This window comes from Bubalus bubalis, chromosome 13, assembly GCF_019923935.1.
Source record: "Bubalus bubalis isolate 160015118507 breed Murrah chromosome 13, NDDB_SH_1, whole genome shotgun sequence".
Taxonomy (NCBI): Eukaryota; Metazoa; Chordata; class Mammalia; order Artiodactyla; family Bovidae; genus Bubalus; species Bubalus bubalis.
In genome coordinates this window covers 64,455,634-64,471,638 of record NC_059169.1, presented here as the reverse complement: position 1 = coordinate 64,471,638, position 16,005 = coordinate 64,455,634, and the positions used below count along the sequence as shown (strand labels likewise).

At 36.2% G+C, this 16,005-nt stretch overlaps 1 protein-coding gene across 2 annotated transcripts in view; it reads left to right on the top strand.

Moving 5' to 3' along the window:
• SPART (spartin) overlaps window positions 1–14,961 on the top strand; it is a 31,821-nt gene extending 16,860 nt beyond the window's left edge. For both annotated transcript variants that reach the window (XM_006057532.4, XM_006057531.4), the window contains exons 5-9: window positions 2,038–2,161; window positions 2,693–2,887; window positions 3,799–3,957; window positions 4,035–4,125; window positions 13,302–14,961. In XM_006057532.4, the coding sequence (XP_006057594.2) occupies window positions 2,038–2,161; window positions 2,693–2,887; window positions 3,799–3,957; window positions 4,035–4,125; window positions 13,302–13,575 (843 nt within the window). In that variant the 3' untranslated portion in view covers window positions 13,576–14,961. The remainder of the gene's footprint in view (window positions 1–2,037; window positions 2,162–2,692; window positions 2,888–3,798; window positions 3,958–4,034; window positions 4,126–13,301) is intronic.
• The last annotated feature ends 1,044 nt before the right edge of the window (window positions 14,962–16,005 follow it).

The following is a 16,005-nucleotide window of genomic DNA, read 5'->3' as shown; positions in this document are numbered from 1 at the left end:
ACTGAGAAAACTGAGCATAATAGAAAAAAGTTGAAATTCCTCATCTCAAATATTTACCATCTAGTGTAGAGGATAGATTAGCAAAGAGAGAATTTCTACCCAACATGATGGTTAGATGAAAGTACACAAGTTGTATAGAAGGCTCGGTTGTGCCTTCCAAGAAGATGTGTGGTGTGGGAAGCAATTGAGGAGGCTCCTCCTGGGGGGCATTATGGCTGAGATAAGTCCTGAGGTGAAGTAAGCAAACCTGTGAAGAAGGAAAGTACCGTTGTGTGAGTATTGAATAGTAAACAATTTGGCATTGTTTATTGTTGTAACTGTTAAGTGCTTGGTAATTGTCTTTGGAATTAATGAATGTCACATGAATATTGTACTTTTACACACCAGCTGTCGCTGTGGGTTATGTTGAGCATCTTAGACAGCCTTATGAGGACATGGGCATTCAAAATGGAAGTTAGAAGTTCATTTTTTAAAATTTAATTCTTTGATTAAAAAATACCAAATTACGTAAGATGGTAGATACCTTCGAAAAGCTTTACTTCCACCTTCATCCCTATCCACACCTTTCCTTCTGCCATTGTAGGTAATTTTATTAGTGTCTTCTGTTTCTTTTCTGGGTTTTTTGAGGTAGATAAAAGCAAACAAAATCTGTTATTATTTCTCTCTCTTTAAAAGGTGGCATCATATAGAGTGTCCCAGAACTTACTTGGTCTTTTTTACGTTGTATTTCATTGTATGAATAGATCACAGTTTATTTAATCAGCCTCTTATTGAGGGGTATTTGGTGTGGTTGTTTGCCATTACAAACAATGTATCAGTGAATAACTTTGTAGAGCTATTGATTCATACATCTGTAGGTAATTCATCAATTTCTTAGAGGTGGGGTTACTGTGTCAACAGATAAACGCATTTGTGATTTTGATAGATCTTGCTACATTACCCTTCCTAAGGATTACACAGTTCAGATGGTACCAGGGGTACATGAACACCTGTCTCCCCACAGCCTGCTAGCAGAGTGGATGGTTGCTCTTTCTGTATTTTGGCAGTGCAATGATGAGAGAAATATACTGGAATATATTAATTTGCATTGCTCTTTTTGTGAGTAAAATTGAGCAGATGTATAAGGGTAACTCGAATTTTGTTTTCTGTGTGGTGTCTAGTCATATCCTTTCTCTGTGATGTCTAGTCATGTCCATTTTTAGTACTGGGTTGCCAGTCCTTCTCAATTTCAAAGAACTCTTTATATATTATGGACATTGGCCCATTGTTAAAGATAGAACTTGCAAGTATTTTGTTCATTTTGTCTTTAGGTTTTATTTATGAGTGGCTTTTCCCCACATGTAGGAGTCTTTGTTTTTAATGTTTTATATTTTAAATCAGGTTGTATTTCTGTTGGGTTAAATTTGAGTTTCAAGTTGTTCTATAATATTATGAGGTCTGAGTTAGCCTGCTGCTAAGTGTTTAGAATGAAAAAATAAATTTAGCTTTGAAATTTTGAGTGTTGGCCCTAGCCATTGAATTAGCAAGTATTTCTGTGTTTCCTGTTTCCATTCAAATGGAATGGCAGATTCTGTGTTTATGTATTTTTATTTGCTTTTACTTGAAGTCTGTTAAAACCAGTTCATTTGGATGCATTCTTCATTACTGATTGAGTTATTTAACACATCTTTTAACCTTACCAAAGACTGTATGCGTATGGGTATTTAGGGGAATGATAGCCCTCTGAAGGAACTCGGTCTAGTCAAGGAAAGAAAAAAGTCAATTTAAATATAATCTAATAAATGCTGTATTGGAAGTCTGTTGGTATTTAAATCTTACTTATCAGTGGGACCTAACATAAGACCAGAACAGTTTTCAGCTTCATGGTGGTTATGGGTATTGTGTTTTATGTACTAAAATGTACTAATAATTAGGTTGGCTAGAAATACTTTCATTCATTAGTATTTATTGGCTTAGTATTTTATTACAAAATGCTTATGGTTTTCCTTCATCTTAGTTTTTATTATTTTCACTTCTTGAAACATTTTTACCATTTAGACCAAAGGAACTTCAAGTGAAGAAGTTAATCTGAGTCACATTGTACCCTGTGAGCCAGTTTCAGAAGAAAAAGCAAAGGAGTTACCTGAATGGAGTGAGAAAGTGGCTCACAACATTTTGTCAGGTATTACAGTAATGATAACTTTTTTCCCTTATTATGTGAAGCTTTTGGGTGGGTCCCATTAGAGAATACTTGGAAAGATACTATTTTATGTTCTGGTTTTAAATGATCAGTTTATAAATACTTAAAAATAGAACTGATCTCTTTGAATGTTACATATTGTCATATTGGTGTAAGTTCTTCTTGGTTTATTTTTCTTTTTTTACTCTTGGGAGAATTGGTAGTGAAAAGCTTCAAGAAACCCCAAGCTTTCAGAATAACTCTGAACGTAAAATAAGTTATTTTCCTTTCCCCTTGGAAATCCCCTCTTAATCTTGGTATAGGTATTAAATGTATACAATGAAAGTATGAAAGTGAAAGTTACTCAGTTGTGTCCAACTCTCTGTGACCCCATGGACTGTACAGTCCATGGAATTCTCCAGGCCAGAAAACTGGAATGGGTAGCCTTTTCCTTCTCCAGGGGATCTTCCCAACCCAGGGATCTAACTCAGATAATCAGTCCTAATTTTATCCAGTTATTTTTCCTTTTAAAAGGTGCTTCCTGGGTGAGTTGGGGTTTGGTCAAAGGTGCTGAGTTTACTGGCAAAGCCATCCAGAAAGGAGCGTCTAAACTTCGAGAACGAATTCAACCAGAAGAAAAGCCTGTGGAAGTTAGTCCAGCTGTGACCAAGGGACTTTATATGGCAAAGCAGGCGACTGGAGGAGCAGCCAAAGTCAGTCAGTTTCTGGGTAAAGTGACTTTAGATTCCTTTACTACTTTTTACTTAAATTAAAAATCTTCTTTTAGTCCATTAATCTAATCTCATTTAGATGGTTTAACTTTGAGGGTAAAGAATTCGGACAAAGCAGCTTTACGTTGCTACTTGTGGTGGGATCTGTAGACCAGCAGCACCGACCTGAAAGAAATATGTCAGAAGTATGTCAGGCACTGACACACCTACTGAATGGGTATTTCCCATTCACAGGATGTCTCAGTGATTCTTACTTGCTTATTAAAGCTTGAGAAGCACTGGTTAAAGGTTATTTTGATGGGTTGGAGAGGGGAGCATCTGTGCCTTTGAAAGGGAATGTATTTGCCAAGTGTATTTACCATCCTGGAGTATGACACATGCTTTCAAGGACAAGTCACTGCATTTGAATCAGATTTTTGGTGTGTTACTTTCATATACACTTAAATACTTTATTACTATTTCAGTTGAGTATTTGCTGATAGGGAGAAAAAGTACAAATTCGCTTAGCTGGAAAACATGATAGTTGGATCTACCAGTCTTGCATTTAAATAGAAAAGGTGAATGATTCTCTTCTAAGCAAAATGATGAAACATTATATTTAAGACGCACAGTTGGTGATGGACAGGGAGGCCTGGAGTGCTGCGATACATGGGGTCGCAAAGAGTCAGACACGACTGAGAGACTGAACTGAACTGAAGCTTTGCAAACACATCCTTAAACCAAACAATAGCCTTTGTTTAAAAAAATAACCAGCCTTGTTTTCATCCTTTTTAAATAGGAATGGTAACATTGTACAATGAAACAACTTTAGTTACTCATGAAAGAATTTTGCTTAGTGAGAATGGTAAAATCAAGGGAAAAATACATGTTTTTCTAAGTTTTTTTTTTTCTTTTAAATGGTTATATTAGTTGATGGAGTTTGTACTGTGGCAAATTGTGTTGGAAAGGAATTAGCTCCACACGTCAAGAAGCACGGAAGCAAACTTGTTCCAGAATCTCTTAAAAAAGACCGAAATGGAAAGTCTACCCTGGATGGCGCTATGGTTGTAGCAGCAAGTAGTGTTCAAGGTAACATAAAACTCTGAAAACTTAGGAAGGTCTGTTTGCCAAGGGTTGATTTTATTTACTTTTGATTGTATTTTCAGGATTCTCAACTGTCTGGCAAGGATTGGAATGTGCAGCTAAATGCATTGTTAACAATGTTTCAGCAGAAACTGTACAAACTGTCAGATACAAGTAAGTTGAATTTTATCATTTTAATAATGAGATCTCATAGCATTTGTTTAACTCTGGGGACAATTAAAATGATTGTATATCTATTTTTTATTAAATATCTGGTAAAACAGTTTTTTTCACTTGCTATTTCTAAATAGGGAGAAGAGTAAAGATTCTAGAAATCAATAGTATTACTGTGACTTTGCCTTGTATTATTAATTGTTACATTTGTTCATCATTAATGGAAAGAATAGATTCGTATTATTTTTAATGCCTGGAGTTTCTATATGCCTTCATGTTCTTGTGAGTGATGTTTATTTATCTGTGATTTTGGTGGGGAAAACTTGAATTATATTTAAAGTATTACACTTTGTTAGTACTAGTCCCTTCTGTATATGAAGAATATTAAATTTTCACATCTTATTTGAATGTACCACTGTGCATATGTATTGGAACAGACAGATGGTATAAGACATGCCATTAAGAAATGAACAAACATAGAACTGAATTATTTATCCAAGCTCATCTGATAAGTGGTGTTAAAGATGAGACTTAAAAACAGGATTTTAGCTTTTTATTCTGTCTTTATAAGTACTAGAAGGCTAAACTCAAATTTAGTATAAGGACTTGAGTTGCTTTTTTTAACTTTGAGTTTGTTTAGAGCTTAATAGTTAATGTTTATTTAGAAGAAAAAATCGTGTTCTCAGCTCTTGGTTATATGTGTTAATTATTTACTCACTGACAGCGTTTGAGTTCATACTTCTGCATCAGACATTGTGTTCACTGCTTTCCATATGTAGTGTTTAATTTTTAATGCTGTTATCTCCATTTTATAGATGAAGAAACCAAGAGCATAGAGCATTAAATACCTGATTAAAAATTGGACCCTAGTAAGGGGTAGAGCTGAGATGTAAGCCAGGTCTTTGTCGTGCAGTGTCAGGGAACAGTGCCGGGCCACCGCTCTCCTTGACGGGATATCTGTGTGAGTTTAGTATCTGGAATTCTTTTCCAGCACTACATCAGTACGTTTAGACTCCCTCCCATCATAGTAAATTAGCTAACTAGTAAATTACTAACTTAATTTCCAGCCTAAGTTGGTTTGGTCTGCTCAGTCTGGGGCAAACATACCTTTGAGTAAAAGTAACATGGCCTATCATCAAGAGTGTCAGTTTTACCAGAGGATTTGGAAAAGCAGATGCAGAGTAGATCTGAAATTTTGATGGAAATGTAAAACCCAAGTCTCCCAGCTGACTTCTTGCTACTCTTGGCATTGACCTCTAATCTAATACTCTTTTTGTTATGCCTTTTAGGTTACTTTGATGGATTAGTCGTCATTAGAAAAATGGTTTCTTTTTTTGTTGCAAGCACAGGAAAAAGTCAGAAGTGTCTTTTAGACCAAAAGTGGATTATTTTTAGATTATTATGTGCTAGCTTGGGTAAATAGGTGGTCACATGAGTAAGTAGGAAGTGCTTTATTGGATTTGTCCATTTCCTACTCCTTAAAAAAAAAAATGTACCTAAGTACTTGAATTAAGTTGAGTCTTTTAAAAAGTTTGAAATTTACCCAACTAGGAAGTACAAGGTTTTAGTGTAGATTTTGTATTTTTTGTCCTTAGGGAGGAGAACTTAATGTGATATTAGAGTATTTTTACTGTGATTTGGAGCTAATTTATTTCTGTTATGGTGTATATTGCTAGTTTTATCCTTTCCTCCAAAGATTCAGTTCTTTTTTTCAGAAAAGAAGCAGGTGAGGATTTAGTAAATTAGATTTGTGATTCCAATTATCAGGATACCTTAGTGTTAGCAGTAACTTAATTAGAAACTTGGAAAGACAGGAAGGACAGTGGAAATAACAGGTTTTGTCCAAGTAATACTATTTTCTCACTTATGAATAATCTTGCCCAGAAGTAGAAATTGCTTTTTAGGAGAAGAAACTGAAGGTATTAAACCAGTAATAATTCAGTGATATTTGTCACTGAAGAATTTTAGTTCTCCATAATTGACATAAATTTATATTTGTTTATATTTATGAATTTATACCTATTTAGACTATGAAAGCTATTTGATACAGATGTAACATTTGTATTTTTCTACTCTAATCCAACTGATGATGGTATAATGAAGAAAACTACTATTTTTTGAACATGTGTATTCTATTGCCTATGAGAAATTACTCTCCCAAGTAGTTGTTTCAAATCTGCCTTGATTATTTGCACTATGCCTAAGAGAAAAATATGTTACATAAATTTCCATATCGAGTTTCTTGTAGTATAAGCAAATACAAAGAATTATTATTTTTTTAATTTAGGTATATTTAAAGGCAGGTTGTATTAGATAAGTATATTCTCCATGCCTTTTATGGTTTTGATTCTAATTCAGGACTGTGTTCGTTCATTATGAATGACTTACCTAATGACCTATATAATTAAATACACTCCTTCTAAGTTTTTGAGGTAAATGTATAAGAAAGATTTGTTAAGACTTTATTTTTGTCAGTTATATTACTACTTTTGTTATATAGATTTAGGAGCAAGAAGACCTACAGGAATAAGGAAAAAGCAATTGAGTAACTTTAAACCTACTATACCTGATTGCAGTATAGTGTCTACTAAATAATTCATCACTCTTCTACATAGCTTCTAACTTTCACCTTTAAGTTCCTTTTTTCCACTTTAAATTGTTTAGAGGGAAATAATATAACTTTAGTAAGTTAGGTACATTTTTGTTTCCCCCTCAGTAATATTTTATCTTAGAACATATATTTGTGAAGAATAAGCTTAGTAAAAATATTTTCCTGTAGCAAATTAACTCTTTTAAGGTCTAATATTTAACTGGTTTATTTAGTAAATTTTAATTAAAGTTTCCCTTAAATTTTCACTGGGTGAAGGGAGAAATTCAAATCCATTTGAGGGTATCCCCTTTAGCAGATGTCATATTATCCATAAAACTCTATATCACATCTACTCAGGAGTTGTATAGGATCAGTCTTGGTCTTTTCAATATGGTAACTGTACAAATATTTAAATATGATCATTATGTCTTTTGCTTATTTTTTCTTTTCTACTAAATACTCCCAGTTTAACAATTCATATATAGTATGGTTTCCAGATCTTTCCTTCATGAATGTTCTCAAAATATGGAACCCAGACTTGAATCTAATATTCTAGAGGTATTGTAACCAGATTGAATACAGTGGGGTTGTCTCCCTTGTTTTGATCATATTTAGCATGTGATAAATATGGAATAGAAGACAAAGGGTATGTCTTTATAGTAACTGTTACTTTATTGACCCATATCAAACTTGTTTTTCTTAACTGAATTATAATTGCTTTACAATCTGAACCTTTGTCTTATTTTTAGACGGTTGATATTTGTACCTAAATAAAACTTTATGTTTATTCTGGCTTAATTGTACTTTGTTGATTTTGATTTTGACCCATCATTAATTCTATCATTTTGGCTTCAGATTTTGATGTGTGCCATGTTAGCCTTACATTTTGAGTTACCTGTAGGTTGAAAGACGTGTCTTTCTTACGTCTTAAGATTTTTTCCACAGGTTTTTTTTTGTGTGTGTGTGTGTGTGGATAAAGTCAAATCACATGCTTACTGTAGCCTTTCTTCCTAATTGATCTTTATCCAAGATTTAATACTTATTGAGACTGGTGGGTCAGCTGTTTACACATCTCCTAACAGTATTGTCTTTTCCCACCTTTCAGTTTTGTCTTACAGATACTTCTTAGGGTGGTTGTCTTCCACACCCATTTCTTAAATATTGGTTTTGTGTATGGTTTTACTCTGTACTCCCTTTTCTGCTCTTTGTGGATATCATATATATATATACACACACACACACACACACACATCTGTGGCCACAATTATCACCTATATCTCAGCAGCTCTTAGATCTGTATTTCCTTTTAACTTTTAATCTACAGGCTCATACATCCCAACTGCATACCACTGCACCCATTCAGTCCACAGGTCTTTTTTTTTTTTAATTGATCCCTTTAGCTCCAGCCTCATTAGCATTACCTTAGAATATATTTTCATCATTTTTCATCCAGCTCAAAACTTGTTTCCTAACTGGTCCTCAGTGTTAAACCCTTACAGTTCACAATGCAACCTGTGATAGATCCTTCTGAAATACAAATTTGGTCATACCGTTCCTACTGATTTCAAGATAAAGTTTAAACTCCTTAGCTTCACCTATAAGGTTGCTTGTAACCCATCTGTGTTTGAGAACTATTAAGAAGCTATTTCTGTTTTAAATATTTAAGGTTAATATTTCTAAGAATAACTTTGAAGGTTGCATGTAAATTGAATTTTAGGCAGATTTATTAGAAAGTTGTGATGAAATTTTGCTATAATGAGTGAAATCTGGAATCACTGCCAGGGTGCTATTTTGCTATATGTTACTGAATGCACTGGAGAAATTCCTGAAAAGTGTCATTCAAATTGACATCTGAATCCCATTGACTTATTTAGAACATTCTTTATATTCATTTTTTATTGTTCTTAAATTGGTAGTATTCAGTATGTAAGATGTAATTCAATTAGCTAATTATAGTTAACTTTTTTAAAAGGAAGAATAAAAAATAAGCTTTTTTTTTTTTGGCCAGAGATAGGCTTTCTAGGAGTCTTTAACAGTGTAGTTTGAGTCTGAATAAAGAGAAGAACTGAACAGTTATTAAGGCAAGAGAGGAGAAAGGGATGTCTGCCAGGAATCCTGGCTCCTGGGCATGTTGGGAAGCAAAGGTGATGAGTGAGAAGATATTTAAAAAATAAACACAACTTCTGAAAAACTGTTCTGTAGGGTCTTTAAAAATATATTTAGTCCTATGGAATTTTCAAAGTGCTTTCACATACACGTCTCATAAAGGAGAGGAAATTTTATGAGGTACAAAGAGGTGGGGACTTCACCTGGGTCACATGGCTAATTGTTGGCCCATTTGGTATTAGAATCTTAATTTTCTGACTCCCAGTTTAGTAGTTTTCTCCAAACACTAACATGGCCACATTCTTCAGTCATCATGTCACTTGACTGCAGTTAACCCAGGCCTGGAGAGAGAAGCCCTGAGAGGGACCTGCTCAACCAGGAGTTTGGGGCACCCTTCCAGTGCTGAAACTGCCTCCGCCCCTTTCCTCTCATTGACCCTGAGCCATTGCCACGTGATGACTGTATTTGTGACTGGGGCTTAATTGACTGTGAGAAGGCCCCATGTCTTTTGCAACATCAGCAATTCTGTTGAATTCCGAGGGGTTGCAAAGCAGCAGGAACTGGCAAAAAGCAGTCAGGAGCTTTTCCATTGGGTAACTGTTGTGAAAACCCCAGTCAAGAGTGGTATAGACATAAGGTTTGACAGATTGTAGGCTCTGCTGTGCTCTGGTTCTGACTAACATTGTGAATGGAATATTCAGAAGCATTATAAGATTATTGCATATTTCTAGCACTGAAGTTGAAAAAAAACAAAAAACATGAATAAACCAGTAGCTTCGCAAACCACAGAAGGCCAGACTGATCCTAATAGAGGACTTGTTAATTTGGAGATCTGATCCAGTGTAAGAAAAAATGTCCAGATACTGGTCACAAAGCATCTAGGAAACTTCATTATGTTCTGGAAAAAAGACTGTAGAATTTTGCCTTTTTGTTCTTGTTTGTTGTTTAAGCAGTCCTCTCTTTGGGGAAACCTATGGACAGGAAAAGATTTTAAAGCCTGGTACTTAGAAAAAGGTAGAGTAAAACAAAGTAGAATAAGGTTTAGTGTCCTTGTGTACGCCCAAAGTTGTATTTTCTTATGGAAATGGTATTAAACACCATCAATTGTATTGATTATGGTCAGAAGTAACTGCTTGTGTGATGTTTTACAATTTCCCAAGTCCTTTGCTCTACTTGAGAACCCAGGAAACTCTTAGATGGCTAGGGCAGGGCTTACTTATTTTATTCATTCAACAAATATTAGGTATTAGGCACTGTTCTAAGTACTTAAGATACATTAATGAACAAAGCAAAGAGATCCTTTTATAATGGGGTTTATATTCTAGTGAGACAAGCAAAACAAAAACAGTGGGCGTTTTTGCTTTGGTGTTTAGAAAGTTGTTCTGTAGTTGTCAGTTCAGTCACTCAGTCATGTCCGACTCTTTGTGACTGTAGCACGCCAGTTTTCCCTTTCCATCACCAGCTTCCAGAGCTTGCTCAAACTCCTGTTCATCGAGTCGGTGATGCCATCCAGCCATTTCATTCTCTGTCATCCCCTTCTTCTACCTGCAATCTTTCGCAGCATCAGGGTCTTTTCCAGTGAGTCAGTTCTGTAGAAGAAACAGGCATTAAGTTAGAGAAGAAAGAGCTGTTAAGGGAGGATTGATTGGCTGTGGCATGAGGCAATTAAAATAGGTTAAATGCTAAGAGGATTATACCTGACTTGAAGAAGGTGAGGCCGTTAGCCATGTGGATACCTGGGGTGAGAGTAGTCTTAAGTGGTTACCAGCCAGTACGAAGGTCATCGGGCCACTACATGTGTGCTTGGTGGGTTCAAAGAACAGCAGGAAGGCCATTGAGTCTGCAGTAGTGTGGAGTGGAGTGAGAGAGAAAGTTGTAGAATCTCTGTTTAGAGACAAACTCAGATTCCAGTAGTTTGAAAGGCTTAACTAGAGTCTAGTAAAGTTAGAACTCAAAACCACTTATAGTGACCTATAGTTGTAAGACCGGGAGCTGACTGTGGCTCAGATCATGAACTCCTTATTGCCAAATTCAGACTTAAATTGAAGAAGGTAGGGAAAACCACTAGACCATTCAGGTATGACCTAAATCAATCCCTTATGATTATACAGTGGAAGTGAGAAACAGATTTAAGGGACTAGATCTAATAGAGTGCCTGAAGAACTATGGACGGAGGTTCGTGACATTGTACAGGAGACAGGGATCAAGACCATTCTCATGGAAAAGAAATGCAAAAAAGCAAAATGGCTGTCTGAGGAGGCCTTAAAAATAGCTGTGAAAAGAAGAGAAGCCAAAAGCAAAGGAGAAAAGGAAAGATACACCCATCTGAATGCAGAGTTCCAAAGAATAGCAAGGAGAGATAAGAAAGCTTTCTTCAGCTATCAATGCAAGGAAATACAGGAAAACAACAGAATGGGAAAGACTAGAGATCTCTTCAAGAAAACTAGAGATACCAAGGGAATATTTCATGCAAAGATGGGCTCGATAAAGGACAGAAATGGTATGGACCTAATAGAAGCAGAAGATATTAAGAAGAGATGGCCAGAATACACAGAAGAACGGTACAAAAAAGATCTTCACGACCCAGATAATCACGATGGTGTGATCACTGACCTAGAGCCACACATCCTGGAATGTGAAGTCAAGTGGGCCTTAGAAAGCATCACTACGAACAAAGCTAGTGGAGGTGATGGAATTCCAGCTGAGCTATTTCTAATCCGGAAAGATGATGCTGTGAAAGTGTTGCACTCAATATGCCAGCAAATTTGGAAAACTCAGCAGTGGCCACAGGACTGGAAAAGGTCAGTTTTCATTCCAATCCCAAAGAAAGGCAATGCCAAAGAGTGCTCAAACTACCGCACAATTGCACTCATCCCACATGATAGTAAAGTAATGCTCAAAATTCTCCAAGCCAGGCTTCAGCAATACGTGAACCGTGAACTTCCAGATGTTCAAGCTGGTTTTAGAAAAGGCAGAGGAACCAGAGATCAAATTGCCAACGTCCTCTGGATCATAGAAAAAGCAAGAGAGTTCCAGAAAAGCATCTATTTCTGCTTTATTGACTATGCCAAAGCCTTTGACTGTGTGGATCACAATAAACTGTGGAAAATTCTGAAAGAGATGGGAATGCCAGACCACCTGACCTGCCTCTTGAGAAACCTATATGTAGGTCAGGAAGCAACAGTTAGAACTGGACATGGAAGAACAGACTGGTTCCAAATAGGAAAAGGAGTACATCAAGGCTGTATATTGTCACCCTGCTTATTTAACTTCTGTGCAGAGTACATCATGAGAAATGCTGGGCTGGAAGAAGCACAATCTGGAATCAAGATTGCTGGGAGAAATATCAGTAACCTCAGATATGGAGATGACACCACCCGTATGGCAGAAAGTGAAGAGGAACTAAAAAGCCTCTTGATGAAAGTGAAAGAGGAGAGTGAAAAAGTTGGCTTAAAGCTCAACACTCAGAAAACGAAGATCATGGCATCTGGTCCCATTACTTCATGGCAGATAGATGGGGAAACAGTGTCAGACTTTATTTTTGGGGGCTCCAAAATCACTGCAGATGGTGATTGTAGCCATGAAATTAAAAGACTCCTTGGAAGAAAAGTTATGACCAACCTAGATAGCTTATTGAAAAGCAGAGACATTACTTTGCCAATGAAGTCCCATCTAGTCAAGGCTATGGTTTTTCCTGTGGTCATGTATGGATGTGAGAGTTGGACTGTGAAGAAAGCTGAGCACTGAAGAATTGATGCTTTTGAACTGTGGTGTTGGAGAAGACTCTTGAGAGTCCCTTGGACTGCAAGGAGGTCCAACCAGTCCATCCTAAAGGAAATCAGTCCTGGGTATTCATTGAAAAGACTGATGCTAAAGCTGAATGAAACTCCAATACTTTGGCTACCTCATGCGAAGAGTTGACTCATTGGGAAAGAGTCTGATGCTGGGAGGGATTGGGGGCAGTAGGAGAAGGGGACAACAGAGGATGAAATGGCTGGATGGCATCACTGACTCGATGGACATGAGTTTGGGTAAACTCCGGGAGTTGGTGATGGACAGGGAGGCCTGGCGAGCTGTGATTCATGGGGTCGCAAAGAGTCGGACACGACTGAGCGACTGAACTGATAGTTGTTTCAGTTAAAATTCTCTTATATTTCCAGAAAGAGACAAAACAGGAAATGACTGATTAACAACCTTTATTAAAATTTACATTCTGTTCTTCAGCATAAACAGTCTTCATTGCATTAATCTCAGCCTCAGTTTATTTTCATAGTATTTTTACTGAAGGAGAAAATAGAGTGTGTGCACAGTGTGATTTTATTCTTTACTGTGTTTTATGTTATTCATTAAATTGAAACATAATCTTTGATTTTGCTTCTAAGGATAACATACTAATCATGTGAGCTATTTAACACTAATTCAGAAAACTTTGATTTGTATTTGTAATTTTGTTGTGCTTTCTCTAATCTTTCTTTCAAAGATATGGGCACACTGCAGGAGAAGCTACGCACAACGCAGTAGATTCTGCCATCAATGTTGGTGTAACTGCCTATAATATTGACAACATCGGCATCAAAGCAATGGTGAAGAAAACTGCAAAACAAACAGGACACACACTGCTTGAGGACTATAAAATCATTGATAATTCTAAGGGGGAAAATCCAGGAGGAGGAGCAAGTGCAAACCTGAAAGGGGAGAAAGATGAGCAGAAAGAGGGGCCAGAGAAGAACGGGGCAAAGAAGAAAGATAAGTGATGGAAGTGCTATGCATTGCCTATACCAAAGCCTTACAGACGGATGCAGTTTTGTTAAATAGGCTAATGTGATAATCCTCACAGGTTAACCAGGATTTTTAAAATGTATTCATTCCTACAAAGTGACTATTTCATAAGCTTTATGTCATGTATTCTACTTCTGTGGAAAAGAATCAGTATTCTTGCATCTGATCTTTAGAAATATAGTTAACATTCTCTGTGAATTTATTTTTTTCTAAATGTGGCTAAAATATTTTTGCAGTTAAAATAAGACTAATAATAGATGTGCTATAAACCTCATTAAACCTAATGTTAAACTATTTTTGTATTTGCTGTCTTTCAGAAAGTGAAGTAGGAAATCATTATATTATATATATTCACATATACATAAAATTGGCACTTAGTAACCTTAGTTCTATGTGTACTGGGAAGGAATGACTTAAAATGTTTCCTCTTTTTGCACTAATTGTGGACTTTTTTTTAGGGTGCTTGTCAGAATTGTCAGTATGTAAGCTAAACAAAAACTGTGATCCTAAATGAAAAGAATTCTTGCATAACATTTAAAAGACTTTTTCAAAACAAGGAATAGACTAATCATGAAAATTAAAATGAGTTTCTATAAAAATTATTGGTAGCTTATCTCTTTGTTAGAAAATGGGACAGTCTTTTTGATTTTAAATGATTACAAACAGATTTTTAAGTCTTCTAGAATTAAGTCTTCTAGATTTATACTGTTACTGATCTATTAGGAGCCTAGAAAATTTCAGACTGTGGTTGGTATTGTAACAATACAAAGTGATTATTATCAGCTCAGTTGGACAAAAATGTAATCACTTCTACTGTAAGTTTTTCCAAAAGGCTAAAATTTAGTGAAAACTAAAATATAAACAGTTGAGTTAATGTGTGGTAAATAATTTTTATTTTGGGATTCAGTCATTAAAATTGTATATACTAAAAAGCCAATGAATTAAATTATTAGAAAGATTTTATTCATAATTCAGGTAAAGAATGTGAAGACTTTAGGCATTTATCCATCGTGAATGGCATAATGGTGTCCACTTTGGCAGAAGACATATTCACAGACCTGTAAGCTACAAACATGTTATTAAAATAGCTAATGGCATTTTATTTTTGTTTCTTGATTTTAAAAGATTGGCATTGGTTTTCATACTATAGTCCTTTCTGATATTTCTGAATCTCCAATTGCTATTTACTTTTAGACTTTATTTGAAGCTAAAGAGTGCACTTTGTGAATAAACTGCCTCTGCTTTACTTGGCCTCAAATGTATTCATGGGCTTGTATTTCAGGAACACAGAATCAGAGCCTTTTCCTAGGGCCAAGGATAATGTTCTAGTTGAAATGGAAATAAAGTCGAATTAGTAAATAGCTTTCAGTCAGTCTCTGCCTTATTTAAGAAATGGAATGACAATTAATGGAGCCTGGAGTTTAAAAAATTATCTTAGAGCACAGGTCAGCAACAGAAACCTACTTGTCCCTTTCACTTCATTCTACTCTGTTCACTTGTTTGTGGGTTGCTGTTTCAGATCAACAGCAGTTTTTAAATTAAGGCTTTTGAACTAAAACCACACTGATGACAGGATTCAGTCTGTAACTGTGGAAGTGGGGTGGAAATTAAAGTGCTGGGAGTTGCAAACTGAAGGGTGAAGAAAGACTGACAGTGGAAAGATTACCTTTTTAGTCAGTAAGGAGACATGTTGTGACTAGTAAGTCTGGGTGAAGCAAGGGGAAAAGTGGATGGTGTCACACCCAAGATGGCGTATCAGAGGAGTGGGTTTTTACATGAAGATGGAAGCGTGTAGTGATGCTGGAAGCAGCATTAGAGGCAGAGAGGATTTCTGACTCTCCTGACCCACAAAGGAGCAGGAGTTCTATAGACAAACGAGAGAATAAACCCATCAGTTCTTAGCTTTTGACATTTCAAAAGCTATGAATTTATGTGTGAATCAGATTTGGGAAAATATGTGACTATCTCTCGACCATCCAGCTCACTCTCACCCCCACCTCCCCAATCTATAAAAGAACTAAGAACAGTGGCTAAGGACCAGAAGGGAAGCCACCAAGACAGAACAGACACTGGTGCGTGTCTGAGAGGTGACCAGCACCTCGCTCCCCACACCCTGCCTCAGGTTGGGCACAGAAGTTAGGAGTACTAAATTTGCCATACCATATGACTATTGACATGCTGTGAGGAGAGTTCTTTTGTACTTTTCAGTTAAACTAGATTCTTGGAAGCCAGTGCACGTACTTGTATCTTACACATCACTTTGTACAAAATAAGCCTTCAATTGCATTTAATTGAATTGATGCCTCAAAATGCTGCCAATTATCTTTGGCCCACAACCCAGGATGGTTCTTTCGGACACTAAACACCCTATCCGTCTAACATGCCACTACATCACGTTCTGTTTA